The 14,451-nt window shown below is 35.5% G+C and overlaps 2 protein-coding genes across 6 annotated transcripts in view; one reads left to right on the top strand and one right to left on the bottom strand.

Moving 5' to 3' along the window:
- lrmp (lymphoid-restricted membrane protein) overlaps positions 1 to 3,601 on the bottom strand; it is a 30,668-nt gene extending 27,067 nt beyond the window's left edge. For 2 of the 4 annotated variants that reach the window (XM_079817766.1, XM_079817764.1), the window contains exon 1: positions 3,230 to 3,557. Coding sequence is in view for 1 of the 4 variants with exons in the window: in XM_079817767.1 (XP_079673893.1) it covers positions 3,230 to 3,256 (27 nt within the window). In the remaining 3 variants the exon portion in view is untranslated. Of the gene's footprint in view, positions 1 to 3,229 lie in introns of all 4 variants that reach the window. The other 2 variants (XM_079817765.1, XM_079817767.1) reach the window with 2 other exon arrangements.
- bcat1 (branched chain amino-acid transaminase 1, cytosolic) lies at positions 1,264 to 12,215 on the top strand. Of its 2 annotated transcripts, XM_079817769.1 has the most exons (12): positions 1,320 to 1,406; positions 1,976 to 2,140; positions 3,135 to 3,179; positions 6,518 to 6,718; positions 6,827 to 6,937; positions 7,042 to 7,161; positions 7,701 to 7,861; positions 8,233 to 8,375; positions 8,691 to 8,776; positions 9,543 to 9,683; positions 9,835 to 9,909; positions 11,236 to 12,215. In XM_079817769.1, exons 2-12 carry the CDS (start codon positions 2,129 to 2,131, stop codon positions 11,272 to 11,274), a joined length of 1,134 nt encoding a protein of 377 aa, XP_079673895.1. In that variant the 5' UTR covers positions 1,320 to 1,406; positions 1,976 to 2,128; the 3' UTR covers positions 11,275 to 12,215. The 2 variants fall into 2 exon arrangements, with proteins under 2 accessions (XP_079673894.1, XP_079673895.1); XM_079817768.1 differs by lacking the exon at positions 1,976 to 2,140 and having other exon boundaries at positions 1,264 to 1,406.
- The last annotated feature ends 2,236 nt before the right edge of the window (positions 12,216 to 14,451 follow it).

A 14,451-nucleotide genomic window follows, 5' to 3' on the forward strand; every position in this document is an offset into this window, starting at 1 on the left:
ACACGAATGTTCCATACATTTTAACGGTCACTGCTTTATTTGCTTTTTATGGGTGACGTGAAAACTCCGTCTTAATGTTGTAAAGAAACGGGCAGCAGTAAAAACCTCACACCATTATCTTAAAATATTGCCAAAATATGTTCTCGTACATACAAACATAGTAATTAAAAACAAACAAGCAAAAAAAGCAAACCAACCTGTCAAAATCAGACCAAATCGGAATCAAACATCAACATGTACCTTAACGTTACACTTTACACAAACTGAGAGACGCCAAACAGTTGTCACTTTTGAGGTGAAAATAAAGGCCACCTTCAATTTCAGGTGGTGTCTCTGTTATCTTTTGAGGATATTTATACGGGGCAGGCAAACATTGGAATGCTAATGTTGGAAAAACAAACACACCTGAATCTGTTCAAACGTTGCCGCCGCAGTCGGTTTACAAGTAGGTGAGTGTGAAGCGTCACTCAGCTGAGCGAAGGCCGCATTAAAATCTTCTGCGCACTGACACCGTGCGTCCATTGAAGGAACTGCAACTGGCCGAAGCTGCATGGAGCATTGATTCCTCATATTTTAACTCAAATTAATGTGCCTATTATTAAAAAAGTAATAAAATAAGCGCATATTTAACGTATATATATATATATATATATATATATATATATATATATATATATATATATATATATATATATATATATATATATATATATATATATATATATATATATATATATATATATATATATATATATATAATTTTGTTATATAATATATGCACATGGTCAAAAGTAAAAAAAAAATAATAAAACATAATTATATATATATATATATATATATATATATATATATATATATATATATATATATATATATATATATATATATATATATATATATATATATATATATATATATATATATATATATAAGTATTTTTTTTACTTTTGACCATGTGTATATATTATGTAACAAAATTAGAAGCAGCCTATGGAAACCTATTTATTGCAGTTCAGGCATTCTCTATCAAGAGGTGTTTAGGAAGGTGTCTTGGGGGAAAAAAAGATAATAAAAAAATGCCTTATCCTGTGTGCCTTATATATTTAAATATATTTTAAACTGAAATCTTGATTAATGTCCATGTAATTTCCAACTACCAAGATGTCCCATATTTTCTGCAAATGTTTTTTTTCTCCATTCAGTCATTATAATTTTTAATTATTGCACATACCACATTAGCCACAGAACACGTGCATTTTCATTGTAGTACACTTTTTAATCATGCTGTGTTTGTTTTGGCACACTGGCTTTGATATGGTGTAATCTGTAAGAGGTTTAGACGGCGCACATTCATCATGGCGAGCGTTGCATCAGCCACGAGCGCACCATCATCTCATTCTCACAAGGTAAAGGGGCGCGCATCGCAACCATATTCGCGTTTCAACCTTCACGTGTCTGATGATACATGTAGTTAAACCCCATCATATTTTCCGTAGAACCGCGTATGCCTACACGTTCGGTGGTCATGCGTGTGCGTTAAGAAAGAGATGAACGAAATCTCTCTCTTTACGAGTCTTTCGCATTTTAATGCATTATTCTGTATTGTATTGAAATGATAACAACGCAGGCGTATATTGTGTTATATAGAAAATATGTTATGTTATATAACGTATGTAGGTTATTATTTCTACTATGCTTTCGTCAGATGCACGCTGCGGTTACGCACATGATGCTGTCGGCTATTGATACACATAGCCTACGTCACTGGACTAATGACACGGGGAAGCAAAGTCCCCTGTCAGGGTTTTCTCTTTTTTTTTTTTTTTTTAAGTCAAATATAAAAATATGTTCCAGTTCAATTTGATGCTTTCCATGTTAGGCACGTGGAATAGGCGGCTTATACGCAGTCAACAAGAAGCTATTAAGATTTTGGTATATATAGGCCTATATTTTTTTTATTTTGCGTTCTTTTCAGATCATTAAGCAACACATCTTCTGTAAACATTGCAAGTGAAGGACACATGGAGTAGCGCCTTTAATTCAACACATCTGATTGGTTACTAAAAAACCGGCTCACTCACGCAGATCATTTTTATGCCACTTCAAGTTCATTTCATGACCGAACGTGATGTCTGAGTGGGTGAGTTCATCAGGTGTACCTTTTGGTATTAGTTTGATTTCAGTGGTCTATTGCATTTAAAAATGACAATATTCTTACCTTTTACTCCTTACAGTTTAATTTAAACCTCCAGAGTAAAAGGTCATATTAAGCAGGTCATCATGACTTTCTAACTTTATTACTTAATTATTATTTTTGTTCATTTGCAATTAACTTGAGTATTACTGAAACAGAATGCTTGTATTCTTGCTTAATTACATTTCTAAGGCAAAATTATACTTTTTTTACTCCTTCGTTTAGACCCTTAAAAGCACAAAGTCCATTTTTCACAGGTCTCCATGACTTGAATGTGTTATCTTTTTTTCCCATTGACATTAAGCCAGTAATGCTCACATCTATTTTTGTTTTGTTTTTTTCGTATTCACCAGAGCACAGTCTTTGGTCTAAAGACGTTAACTTAACTGGCTATAATTATAGCTGTTGCTGAAGTCTGAAACTCGGTTTGCAAACATTCTATAAACAGCTATACTAAATGAAGTTTTCGGTTTCAGGACAGTGGTCAGGACATTTTTGCCGTACGTCTGTTTCTAAGCTTTTTAGTTTAATTCAAGTATGTATGTTTTCAGCTGGATATTTAGATTTTTAATTAGAATCACATTTGGACAGTATCCATGTGTACATATAATTGAACGGTTCTTTTTATATCTCAGCTATATGCATACTCAATTATAATATGACATGAAGATGACTCAGTTAATCTTAAAAATATAAAAATAATAAAAAATGATGTGACATACTAGATATTTCATAAGGGAAGATGTTTTAGAGAAGCGCTCAAAGTCAGTGAAGAGCATCAGCATTGCAATTAATATTCCTTTACTTTTTAAGGTACTTAAAGTGCCAGAGAAGTTTGGAAATGAATCAGATTGGAAATTTAAATGATCTGATTGCATATTCCAGCTTCAAATATGCTTATGCTTATTATATTTTATGTTGAATGTGTGTTTCCTTTTAGGAGCTTGAGAATAATGGCGTGGCTGACGATGCCTCTAGCTTTAAGGTATGGCATATTACACATATTATTACTATACTGTAAGATACAGCACTTGCCTTTAGCATGATGTCCAGTGGAATCATTCTGATGTTTGATTGATACTCCAGACAGTTAGAAACTCTCCTCCTCAGTCAAATCTCAATTCCTCAGATAAATCCACGTTTGTTCTGATCTCGTATCAGTGTCTACACACTGTTTCTAAAACATTCACAACATGACAAAATAGCTTTTTGAGGCCTAGTGTCTTGAGTTGACCTGTGGTAGACCTCTTTTCCCATATATGGCATATTTTTGGCTTCCATGGTTCCAAAATGTGACCTTGGACCCCTCTCTTTGGCAGTTAGCAGAAGGGCCCTGGCTCTTCCACAAGGTCCCGTGCTGAGTAAAACAGAATCCAGCCTTTCAGATCACTGTAAGCCCTGTCAATCAAGCTTGGCTTGGCTTTGGGCATGGCCTCTGTCTCTACCTTTCTCTGACTCAGGTGGTGATTAAGTTCTTTTCAACACAGGCTAAATCACACCATTGCCTAAACGTGGTATAGTCTGATATCTGAAATCATGCCTCAGGCTTAAAGGGATAGTTCACCAAAAATGAAAATTCTGTCATCATTTACTCACCCTCAAGTTGTTCCAAACCTGTATGAGTTTCTTTGTTCTGCTGAACACAAAAGAAGATATGTTGAAGAATGTTTGTAACCAAGCAGATAGAGCAACCATTGACTACCATAGTATTTTTTCCCCTACTATGGTAGTCAATGGTTGCTTTATCTGCTTTGGCCTTTAAGGAGTCCATTCATATATGGGTTAGAGACTATCTAATATTAAAATAGTATCTATGAAATTGCTGGTAAGGTTTTTTTTCTTCTTATTTGAATGGGGAGTGAAGCTTCCAAGCTTCAAAATGGAAACAATAGCACTATAAATACAAGTCATTTGATATGTGTGGAACAGATTGAAATTGAAGTCAGTGAGTTGAACTTTAAAGGGTTAGTTCACCCAAAAATGAAAATTCTGTCATTAATTACTTACCCTCATGTCGTTCGACACCCGTAAGACCAACGTTCATCTTCGGAACACAAATGAAGATATTTTAGTTGAAATCTGATGGCTCTGAAAGGCCTCCATTGGCACAATGCACGGTACACTCTCAAGACCCTTAAAAGGTACTAAAGACGTTGTTACAAAGTCCATCTCACTACAGTGGTTCTACAATAATTTTATGGAGTGACGAGAATAGTTTTTGTGCGCAAAAAAACCCTAAATAACGACTTATATAGTGATATAAGTTTTCAAAACACGGCATCATGAAGCTTCGAAGCGTTATGAATCAGTGAGTCGATTCAGCAGTTTGGATCGCCAAATTTCAGCAGTTTGGCGGTTTGACACGTGATCCGAATCATGATTCGACTCGCTGATTCCTAACGCTTCGAAGCTTCATGATGCCGTGTTTTGAAATCGTCATCACTATATACGTCGTTATTTAGGGTTTTTTTGCGCACAAAAACTATTCTCGTCACTCCATAAAGTTATTGTAGAACCACTGTAGTGAGATGGACTTTGTAACGACGTCTTTAGTACCTTTTAAGGGTCTTGAGAGTGAACCGTGCATTATGCCAATGGAGGCCTTTCAGAGCCATCAGATTTCAACTAAAATATCTTCCATTTGTGTTCTGAAGATGAACGGAGGTCTTACGGGTGTCGAACGACATGAGGGTAAGTAATTAATGACAGAATTTTCATTTTTGGGTGAACTAACCCTTTAACAATTCATTCAATCTGGATCAATTGGTTTTCTTAAGTCCACAAATCAGGCAGTTCTATTTTAAATAGGGCACACTTGAAATAAACTGTATGATACTGACATATTTGCATCCTTGCTCCAGTCCCTATTCATTGTAATAGAGTACATTCTGCAAAATGTCTCTTTTTTTGTGTTTAAGATAATTAATTAAGTGCTCAGAAAAATATACGATGGGTGGAAATGTATATTTAAAATATTGCATTTCCTCGCAATTTTTAAAAATTCCTTGCAAAAATATTAAATTATCTGAGAAACTTTAGGTTCGTTCACAAAAGCAAATTAGTTTTTCTCACTCGCATATTATTTCCTCACTAGTTTTGCGTTCACTTGGAAAAGTTTTGCAAGCGAACAAAAGTGAGCCAAAATTTTTCAAGGAAAAGCAACATGTTTTGCAAGTGAACACAAAAGCATAATATTGTCCTCCAATTTCATATTTTCTGTTTGATGAATTATAATGACATTTTTGGGTGTACTATTCCTAGATACAGTACATGCTTTAATGTAATAATTTCACGTGCGCATAGCATTAGTTTAATATCAGATGTCATTAAACAGAAATATGCCTCAATCTGGTAATGTTGAGTGATCGATGGACATCTGACATTCTTTCCTCATACAAGAGGCATCAGATCAAAAGGCACAAACATAAAAAACAGACCTTTTGCAATTGTGTGTATTTATGGGTTCATCATGGCAGTGTGCAGAGCATTGTTTGTCTATTGATGAGGATAATCGCATTTAAGCCTCTTGAAAGGACTGAAGACTGTAGTGGATGAGGTCAAACGGTGAATTAGTGATGGCAACACTACAGTCAGTGTAACCTAAACAAAATGATAGCTTTTCAAGAAAGCAATGTGTCTGATCCTTCTAAGTAAAAGTACTAATTAGTATACTAACTAAAGATCTGAAGGTCGCGTTGACAGGAATAGCACTTCTGTTGACCACCGTTATAAATCTGCCACATAATTGCTCTTGAGACACAGCAGAGATTGATGGTTATTCAATTGGATCTAGCATATTTATAGTCAGGTACTCATAAAGCACTCGGAAGCTGAGTTGTCAGACAGTCTTCAGATTAGCACTAATTTACAAGTCAGCACCTTGAAAATGAATTATATACATTGACTCAAGAGCTGATATTATTTTAATTGATTTATTTAAATGTCCAAAACTGCAGGCCAGTAAAGCAGCCCCAAAAAGGATGGATGGATGAATGGATAGATAGATAGATAGATCTCTACTGTAGGCCGCTGCCTGTGCTGTGGACAGTTAAACACTGACAGCAGTGTGATGACAGCAGTGCAATACTCGCCTTTCCACCATAATCCTGGATTACAGATCCTGCTGAAGGAACATGTAATCTGTGAGAGTGTCTAATCTCAGGGTTTGAGTGCATTTCTGTCAGGGAGAGAGACCCATAGAAATACATAGAGGAATAGAGGGATGGATTTCATAGACTGACCCTATTCTGTATCTGTACAAAGGTCTTGGTTGGTGTAATTATGTCATCTGATGCTGATTATTTTTGGCTGCGTTCTGTTTAGGCCGCAGACACAGTGATACAGTTAGCAAAGACCCATAAGCCAAAACCTGACCTGAATGGCCTGACATTTGGGACTGTTTTCACTGACCACATGCTGACCATCGAGTGGAGTCTTGAAGAAGGCTGGCAAAAGCCGCACATCCAGCCTTTTGGGAACCTGTCCATACATCCAGGCTGTTCTGCCCTGCATTACGCTATACAGGTGTGTCCTCGCCATCTGTGTGGTTAGACATCAAATAAAATCCTTTGACTTCCACAGCTGATGATTACATTTTATTCATGTTTAAATGTAAATGCGTACCGTGTGCAGCTTTTTGAGGGTTTGAAGGCGTACCGGGGGGCAGATAACAAAGTGCGTCTCTTCAGACCCATGATGAATATGAAGCGGATGCAGAAGTCCGCCCACAGGTCCTGTCTGCCTGTAAGATTGACGTCTCTCCCCTCTTTACTCCATCACATTCAGTATATAATTAAGAAGGTGACACTAAACAGCAGTTCTGTTTCTCATTTTCTTTGTTTATCTAGAGTTTTGATGGTGCAGAGCTGTTGGAGTGCATCAGGAAGTTGGTGGAGGTGGATCAGGACTGGGTTCCTCACTCAGATTCTGCCAGTTTGTACATCCGTCCCACCTTCCTGGGCACAGAGGTTATAAAACCCTTTCTTGCAATAAAATCACTATTTTATTTCATAAAAGTATACTAATGTCTGAACATGCATTTATGATTGTCTATTTAAAATGGAATTCCAGACAAAAAGTGTTCCTTTAGTTATGCCAATCAGAACACTAATTTACAAGATTTATTTATATATTTACATTTATATTCTGCTTAATATACACTCTCAGAAAAAATTTGCAAAAATTGTACCTGTAGGGGTACAACAGCTTGTCACTGGGGCAGTACCCTTAAAAGGACGTATTTGTAAAAAAAAATTTACCACTAAAAGGTTCATGGTAGTACCTTAAGGTACATTTAGCCTACTCTAAGGTACTAATATGCATCTTTTAAGGGTGAAAAAGGTACACATTTGGTGTAATATTATACTGTAAAAAATATAACTACGTATAGCTAACTCCATAATATGTTCATGGATATAAATGATAAATAAAAATCCAAAAACCTATTTGCATTGCATGAACACATGAAGGCTTGTAACCAATATTCTCTTTATGCATGTGTGAGCAGCCCACCCTTGGTGTGAAGAAGCCCTCCAGTGCATTACTGTTCGTCATCCTCAGTCCTGTGGGCTCGTACTTCAGCACAGGAGCTAAACCAGTGTCTCTGTGGGCCGACTCTAAATACATCCGAGCTTGGAGAGGAGGGACAGGAGACTGCAAGATGGGAGGGTAAGTTTCTTTGTGTGTCTGCATGACTGTATTTTACTACAAAACACTAAATGAATGAGGTGCATTGTTGCACACTTATTGGCATGTTCTTACCCTTGATCCAAATCCTGCAAGCGTGGTTTAATTTTGAAAGCCTCATAGTAAACTTTCGGATTTGTGTGCACTTACGGCCATGTTTTAAATCTGTGCAATCTGGCTCACATGGCTCGAAAAATGTCTCACACGAGAGCAGAACTAGTCTCAGCAAAGCAGCCAGTGCTGTGTCAGCCTGTGGAAGTGAGGATAATGTAGCAGGACAATGAGGTTTTTCAGGGTGAAGACAGAACTCTGATTGTGAAGAAGATACAATGTGTGAAACCAACATTTTTTAGGAACTATGGAGCGTCTATCTATGCCCAGTATGAGGCAGTGGACTACGGCTGCCAGCAAGTTCTGTGGCTGTATGGGGACAACCATCAGATCACAGAGGTCGGCACCATGAACCTTTTCCTCTACTGGATCAATGAGAAAGGAGGTGATGACTGTTGATAATCAAACATTTGTGAAAAGTTACTCTTTCACTATGTGTCTTGATAGATTGGTTATGTATATTTACTTTAACAGACAATATAGAGTATGTGGAAGTCAAAGTATATGGAGCTCAATGTAAATATGCAGGACCTTCAAAAGGCTACAAATCAATGATTTAGATTCTCATTCTCTTGCTTGACCTCTAGTGGTCAAAAAGAAAGTTACAGTTCAGAGCCACTTTGCCATGTCCTCATAAGAGACACGAATGGTATTTGAGCAAACGTTTAGAATGAAAAACCAATTTTTTTTCTCTTTCCAGAGGAGGAGCTCGCAACACCACCTCTAGATGGCATAATTCTGCCGGGCATTACACGGCAAAGCATCCTAGAACTTGCTCGCAAATGGGTAAAAACTGCCAAAACTATACTGTCAGATAAAACATTTGGAAAAAATGTATCTTAAGGGACCACTTTGTACCTTATCTACCATTAAAATGTGCATATTAGAGTAGTAATATGTACCCTTAAAGGGATAGTTCTTCCAAAAAAAAAAATCACCCCATGATTTACTCACCCTCAAGCCATCCTATTGGTATATGACATTATTCTTTCAGACGAATACAATCTTATACAAATACAAATACAAAAAGTTATATTGAAAAAGTCCTGGCTTTAATCCAAGCCTTATAATGGCAGTGAATGGGAGCCCAAAAAAGTGCATCCATCCATTATAAAAGTAATCCACATGGCTCCCGGGGGTTAATAAAGGCCTTCTGATCCGAAGCAATGCGTTTGTGTAAGTAAAATATCCATTTCATAGGTAAACTAGTCTCCAGGTTAACAAAAATGCAAACGTCAGTCACATGCATATTACATGTTCAATCTATAGTGTTTCATCACCTTCGAATGGCCAGGCAGCGTTTTTTGTCGTTTTCGCGGATCCGTGTGAATAGGGATCGTTTTGACAATGGTTTTGTCTGAACTCAAAGGAAAAATATCTCCATTTTAAGCATATCATTGTCGCGTAAACGTACCCTTAGAAACCATGACAACAGAAGCAAGAACTAACACATGAAAAACAAAATCACGTGACAAAAGATAAAAAATTTTGTAAACGTTTTTGTGCTGCATATGCTTGGTTCTAATTGGTTGGTTTTCATTTTTTCTAACAGGGTGAGTTTAAAGTGTCCGAGCGCTATTTGACCATGGCTGACCTTCAGCAGGCTCTAGAGGAAAACCGAGTGAGGGAGATGTTTGGTTCTGGAACAGCTTGTGTCGTTAGTCCAGTTGGCAGGATCTTATATCAGGGAGAGGTGAGTTTAGTTTGTTTTGGATGGTAAGAGCATGCACGCTAGTTCATTATCAAAACATGCTGGCATATCAACAGAAATCCACTTCTGGGTCAAAAACTCGGCCAATTGTTTTGAAATATTTGATATCTTATACTAATCTCTTGCCTATTAGAATCTACATATTCCATGTGAGGGAAGCTTTCCTCCACTTGCCTCCAGATTGTTAAAGGAGCTCACAGATATTCAGGTAAGACCCCCCCCCCCACCACCACACACACACACACACTACAATGTGTTATAGCCCTATGTGTTATTTGTAACAGTATACTATTTAGTAATCAAAATTGTAATCAATATTGCACAATATTGACCTCAATGCATGAGCATAAATAAAAAACAATAAAAAAACAATGAATTCAGTGAAATAGTAATAAGGCCAAATAAATTAGGACTCATTCGGTATATATATATATATATATAAATTCAATATTAGCAGGTGTATTAAGCAGAATGAATGAATCTGTGGAAATGTGAATGGTTTTACTAAATAAGAGAGACCATAAAAAATGCATGTTTATTTTTATTTAGTACTGTCCCGAATAAGATATTTTACATACACATAAAGTCATCAAGACAAAAAAAATTTATTCAAATTAACCCGTTTAAAAGTTTATGAACCATTGATCCTTAATACTGTGTTGTTACCTGGATGATCCAAGACTGTTTTTTTGTTTTGTGATGGTTGTTCATGAGTCTCGTGTTTGTCCTGAGCAGTTAAACTTCCCAATGTTCTTCAAAAAAATTCTCCAGGTCCTGCAAATTCTTTAGTTTTCCAGCATATTTTGCATATTTGAACCCTTTCCAGCAATGACTGTATGATTTTGAGATTCATTTTTTCAAACGGAGGACAATTGAGGGACACAACTATTAAAAAAAGGTTCAAACATTCACTGATGCTCCAGAAGGAAACACAATGCATTAAGAGCCGGGGGGTGAAATCTTTTTAAATTTGGATTATATGTAAACATTTTTTTATGTAAAATATCTTATTCAGGACAGCACTACATAAAAAATAACACATTTTGTACAATCTCTTTTATTTTGTTAAAATGATTCACATTTTCACAGATTCTGCAAGCGGTTCACATACTTTTCTTGCTACTGTATACATACTAAAAACAACCACATATAATAATATCAATATTTGCATATTTTTATTTGCTGTAATGGTGGAACACTTACTTATGTTTTTTCTTACATAATGGTTTTCAGCCCATAGATTTGTGTTCATTTGTTGCGCTGGTCATCATGTGGTGATGGGGCATAAAAATGGGGCCTAAAAATTGTGTTGCTTCGCTCCTGTGTGGTGAAATAGGGAAAAAAAATTATGGGATTTTTGGTCTCTTAAGCTTTTAATTTGTTGTATTCTGTAACTCCTTAACAATACATTTTTAAAAAGAACCCTGCCTTTCTATTCCCCCATACCAACCCACATGGTATAAATAGAATTACAAGGTTTTGTGTACCTTTGTTATTTTGTTTTCATTGTTATAACATTTTTGCCCTATTGCAGTATGGACGGACCCCCAGTGACTGGTCTTGCATCGTATAAAGGAACTGTTGTCAAATGTACACATTTTAAATGCACATTAAACAAAAAAGATTTGTGGATACATGGAATAATCACCTGCCATGTTGATGTATGTTTTAAAAAAACCTAGACTAGCAATATTGTGTTCTTTAAAAGAATAAACCACTCAGATGCCTCTATATGGTCACATTTTCTCAAATACAGTTCATTCTAATAATCAGTAACCATCAAATCACAGTTCGTGACCAGTTGTTTCATTACTGTTTCATTGTTTCATTCAACACTAGTTGTGGCATATGAGATATTTCCTCACTGCATAGTTAGATATAACTTTCAGTGGAACTATAAATGCACATTATTGATACTGTTTGCCATTTCTGTCATATTGCACAAACTCTTTAAACTTCTGGAAGACATTTATAGATTTTTAAGGTATGTTTTTGTGGTAGAAAATGTATTTTGAAAGAAATTTCAATGTTTAATGTATACCATTTTAAAGAAATGTGTATGTTGTAATGTTTAATTTTAAGCAGATAATAATGATTATTACAGATTTAGTTTGTAAAAGTCTTCCATTCCAAGTGCACAAGATTAGAGTTATATTATATTAGATGGAGATAATCCATCTAAAACAAAGGGAACCTTAAAATTCATGTTATATTTGTTTGTAGATGTTTTTATGATCAAAGTGATCCCTTATTTATTATGGAATATAAATAAGATTTTAACAGTTGCAAAAGCCCAAGTAAATTAAATGATTGACATTTAGAGATGTGTAATACTATAGTTAATTTCCAGAGTATTTTAGTGAAGTACTGGGTATTTTGTAATGTGATACCAGGAATAAAATAAAAACAATGCATCATAATATTTATTTGTTTGTTTGCTTAATATACCTGACCATATTTTGTTAATGTATCATATTAATAATAAAATATGTTTATAATAATGTGTATACCCTTAAAGAGACTTTGCTGTCATATGGTGGAACACTTATTTAAGTTCGTTCATACATTTTTAGTTTAACCCATAACATTCTTTTTCCTAAGAAAGTAGGCTACGTTATGAGTGTGTATATAGTTCACCATAGATGAAGGAAAAAAGTGCTTGGACTCTGTATTGTGATGATATATGAGAGGGTATGAGCTCCACTCGCTCACACTTCGTGCAACGCTGTCCTATGAACACACTTTACACACATTTACAGCATGTTGCCCCCAGTCCCTCGAATATTCTGATCTATTATGACCTCCGAGCTGTAAAACTGCCAGAATAATAATAATAATACGCTGTTTGTTAATTGGCCAGAGGAGAACTGGCACCCCGACTGAGCCTGGTTTCTCCTAAGGTTTATTTTTCTCCATTAGGTCACCTAATGGGGTTTTGGTTTCCTTGCCACTGTTGCCTCTGGCTTGGCGTGCTCAGTTGGGGACATTCAATTTTTCAACTAAACATCGAAATACATCTAAATAATAAACTAAAATAACCATTTAAACTAAATTACTGATCAAATTATTGATCTAAAGCCCACACTGTCACTGTATGATACTTGAATTTTTTCCAGAATGGCTATACAGCTGAATAAAATTATGCTGCATTATTTTCCTGTTTAACACTGTAAAGCTGCTTTGAAACAATCTACATTGTTAAAAGCGCTATATAAATAAAGTTGACTTGACATTTATCATTATAACATGCCCTAGTTACCTTAGACATCATTAATTCATTAATGCCTCTCTTCCACACACAACATGAATATCCTCTATAAGTAGAATAGCTATACCTTCTCTCACTTACATTTCAGAAAATACGTTTCCAAATTCCTTTAAAGACGTTCTATATGCTGTTCTTCCTACCTTAGTAAAGCTCTCCTTTTAAATTGCTTTTAAAATTAAAATGTTACAATTTTAACTAGGCCTATTAAAATTGGTCAGTGACATGGTTCAGGTGTAAATCACTGTCTTGAACACTGTACATTTTCTCCTTTTTCCTTGTTGATCTTAGTAATTTGATAATCATTTAATGAAGATGACATTATTATAATAACTAAATAATAATAAGAAGAATTTGAAAGATGCAGTACAATCTTTCTACACAAGATGGCGTAATATAACAAATGATGTAAAGCGCTAATGATGGGTCTAAATGAATTTGAATCACTCCAATTTCTTATTCAAGGTTTCATATTTAAAGGTATGCAGTGAGGTGCTAGTCGTCAGGTGGATATATATATATATATGTATATGTGTATATGTGTATATGTGTGTATGTGTGTGCCCTTATACGAAAGGAAAATATATTTACCAATATATTACTTGAAATATATTATAATATATTGTTAATATATTGATGGTACATATATACAATATATTATATATTCATGTAATATATTGCAGTAAATTGCAAAATATACAAACGATTGACACTTTCAATATATTAGAAAATATAAATATTAAATAACATATATGGGAATATATTGCCTAATGTATTACATGATATTTTCCAATATACTGCAATATATTTTTGTTTCGTAAGGGTGTGTGTGTGTGTGTGTACATGTTTTTGTATACCGGTGGGGACTCAAGGGGACTCGTGTCACCGTAGGGACCTAAATTGAGATCCTCATGAGGAAACAAGCTTATAAATCATACAGAATTCGTTTTTTTTTGAAAATGTAAAAATGTTTTCTGTGAATGGTAGGTTTTGGGGTATAGGATTAGTGTAAGGGGATAGAATTTACAGTTTGTACAGTATAAAATCCATTAGGCCTACAGAGTCCCCACAAAGTGTGTGTGTGTGTGTGTGTGTGTGTATGTGTGTACATGTTTTTCTAGCCTGGTGGGGACTTCAACCTGACTGTAGACAGACTCATGGGGACTCGTGTCACCGTGGGGACCTAAATTGAGGTCCCAACGGGCACAAAAGCTTATAAATCATTTAGAATGAGTTTTTATGAAAATGTAAAAATGCAGAATGTCTCCTGTGAGGGTTAGGTTTAGGGGCAGGGGCAGTGTAAGGGGATAGAAAATACGGTTTGTACAGTATAAAAACCATTATGCCTATGGTGAGTCCCCAGAAGGATAGCGCACCAGACATGTGTGTGTGTGTGTGTGTGTGTGTGTGTGTGTGTGTGTGTGTGTGTGTGTGTGTGTGTGTGTGTGTGTGTGTGTGTGTGTGTGTGTGTGTGTGTGTGTGTGT

Source organism: Gobio gobio (genome assembly GCF_949357685.1).
Source record: "Gobio gobio genome assembly, chromosome: 5".
Taxonomy (NCBI): domain Eukaryota; kingdom Metazoa; phylum Chordata; class Actinopteri; order Cypriniformes; family Gobionidae; genus Gobio; species Gobio gobio.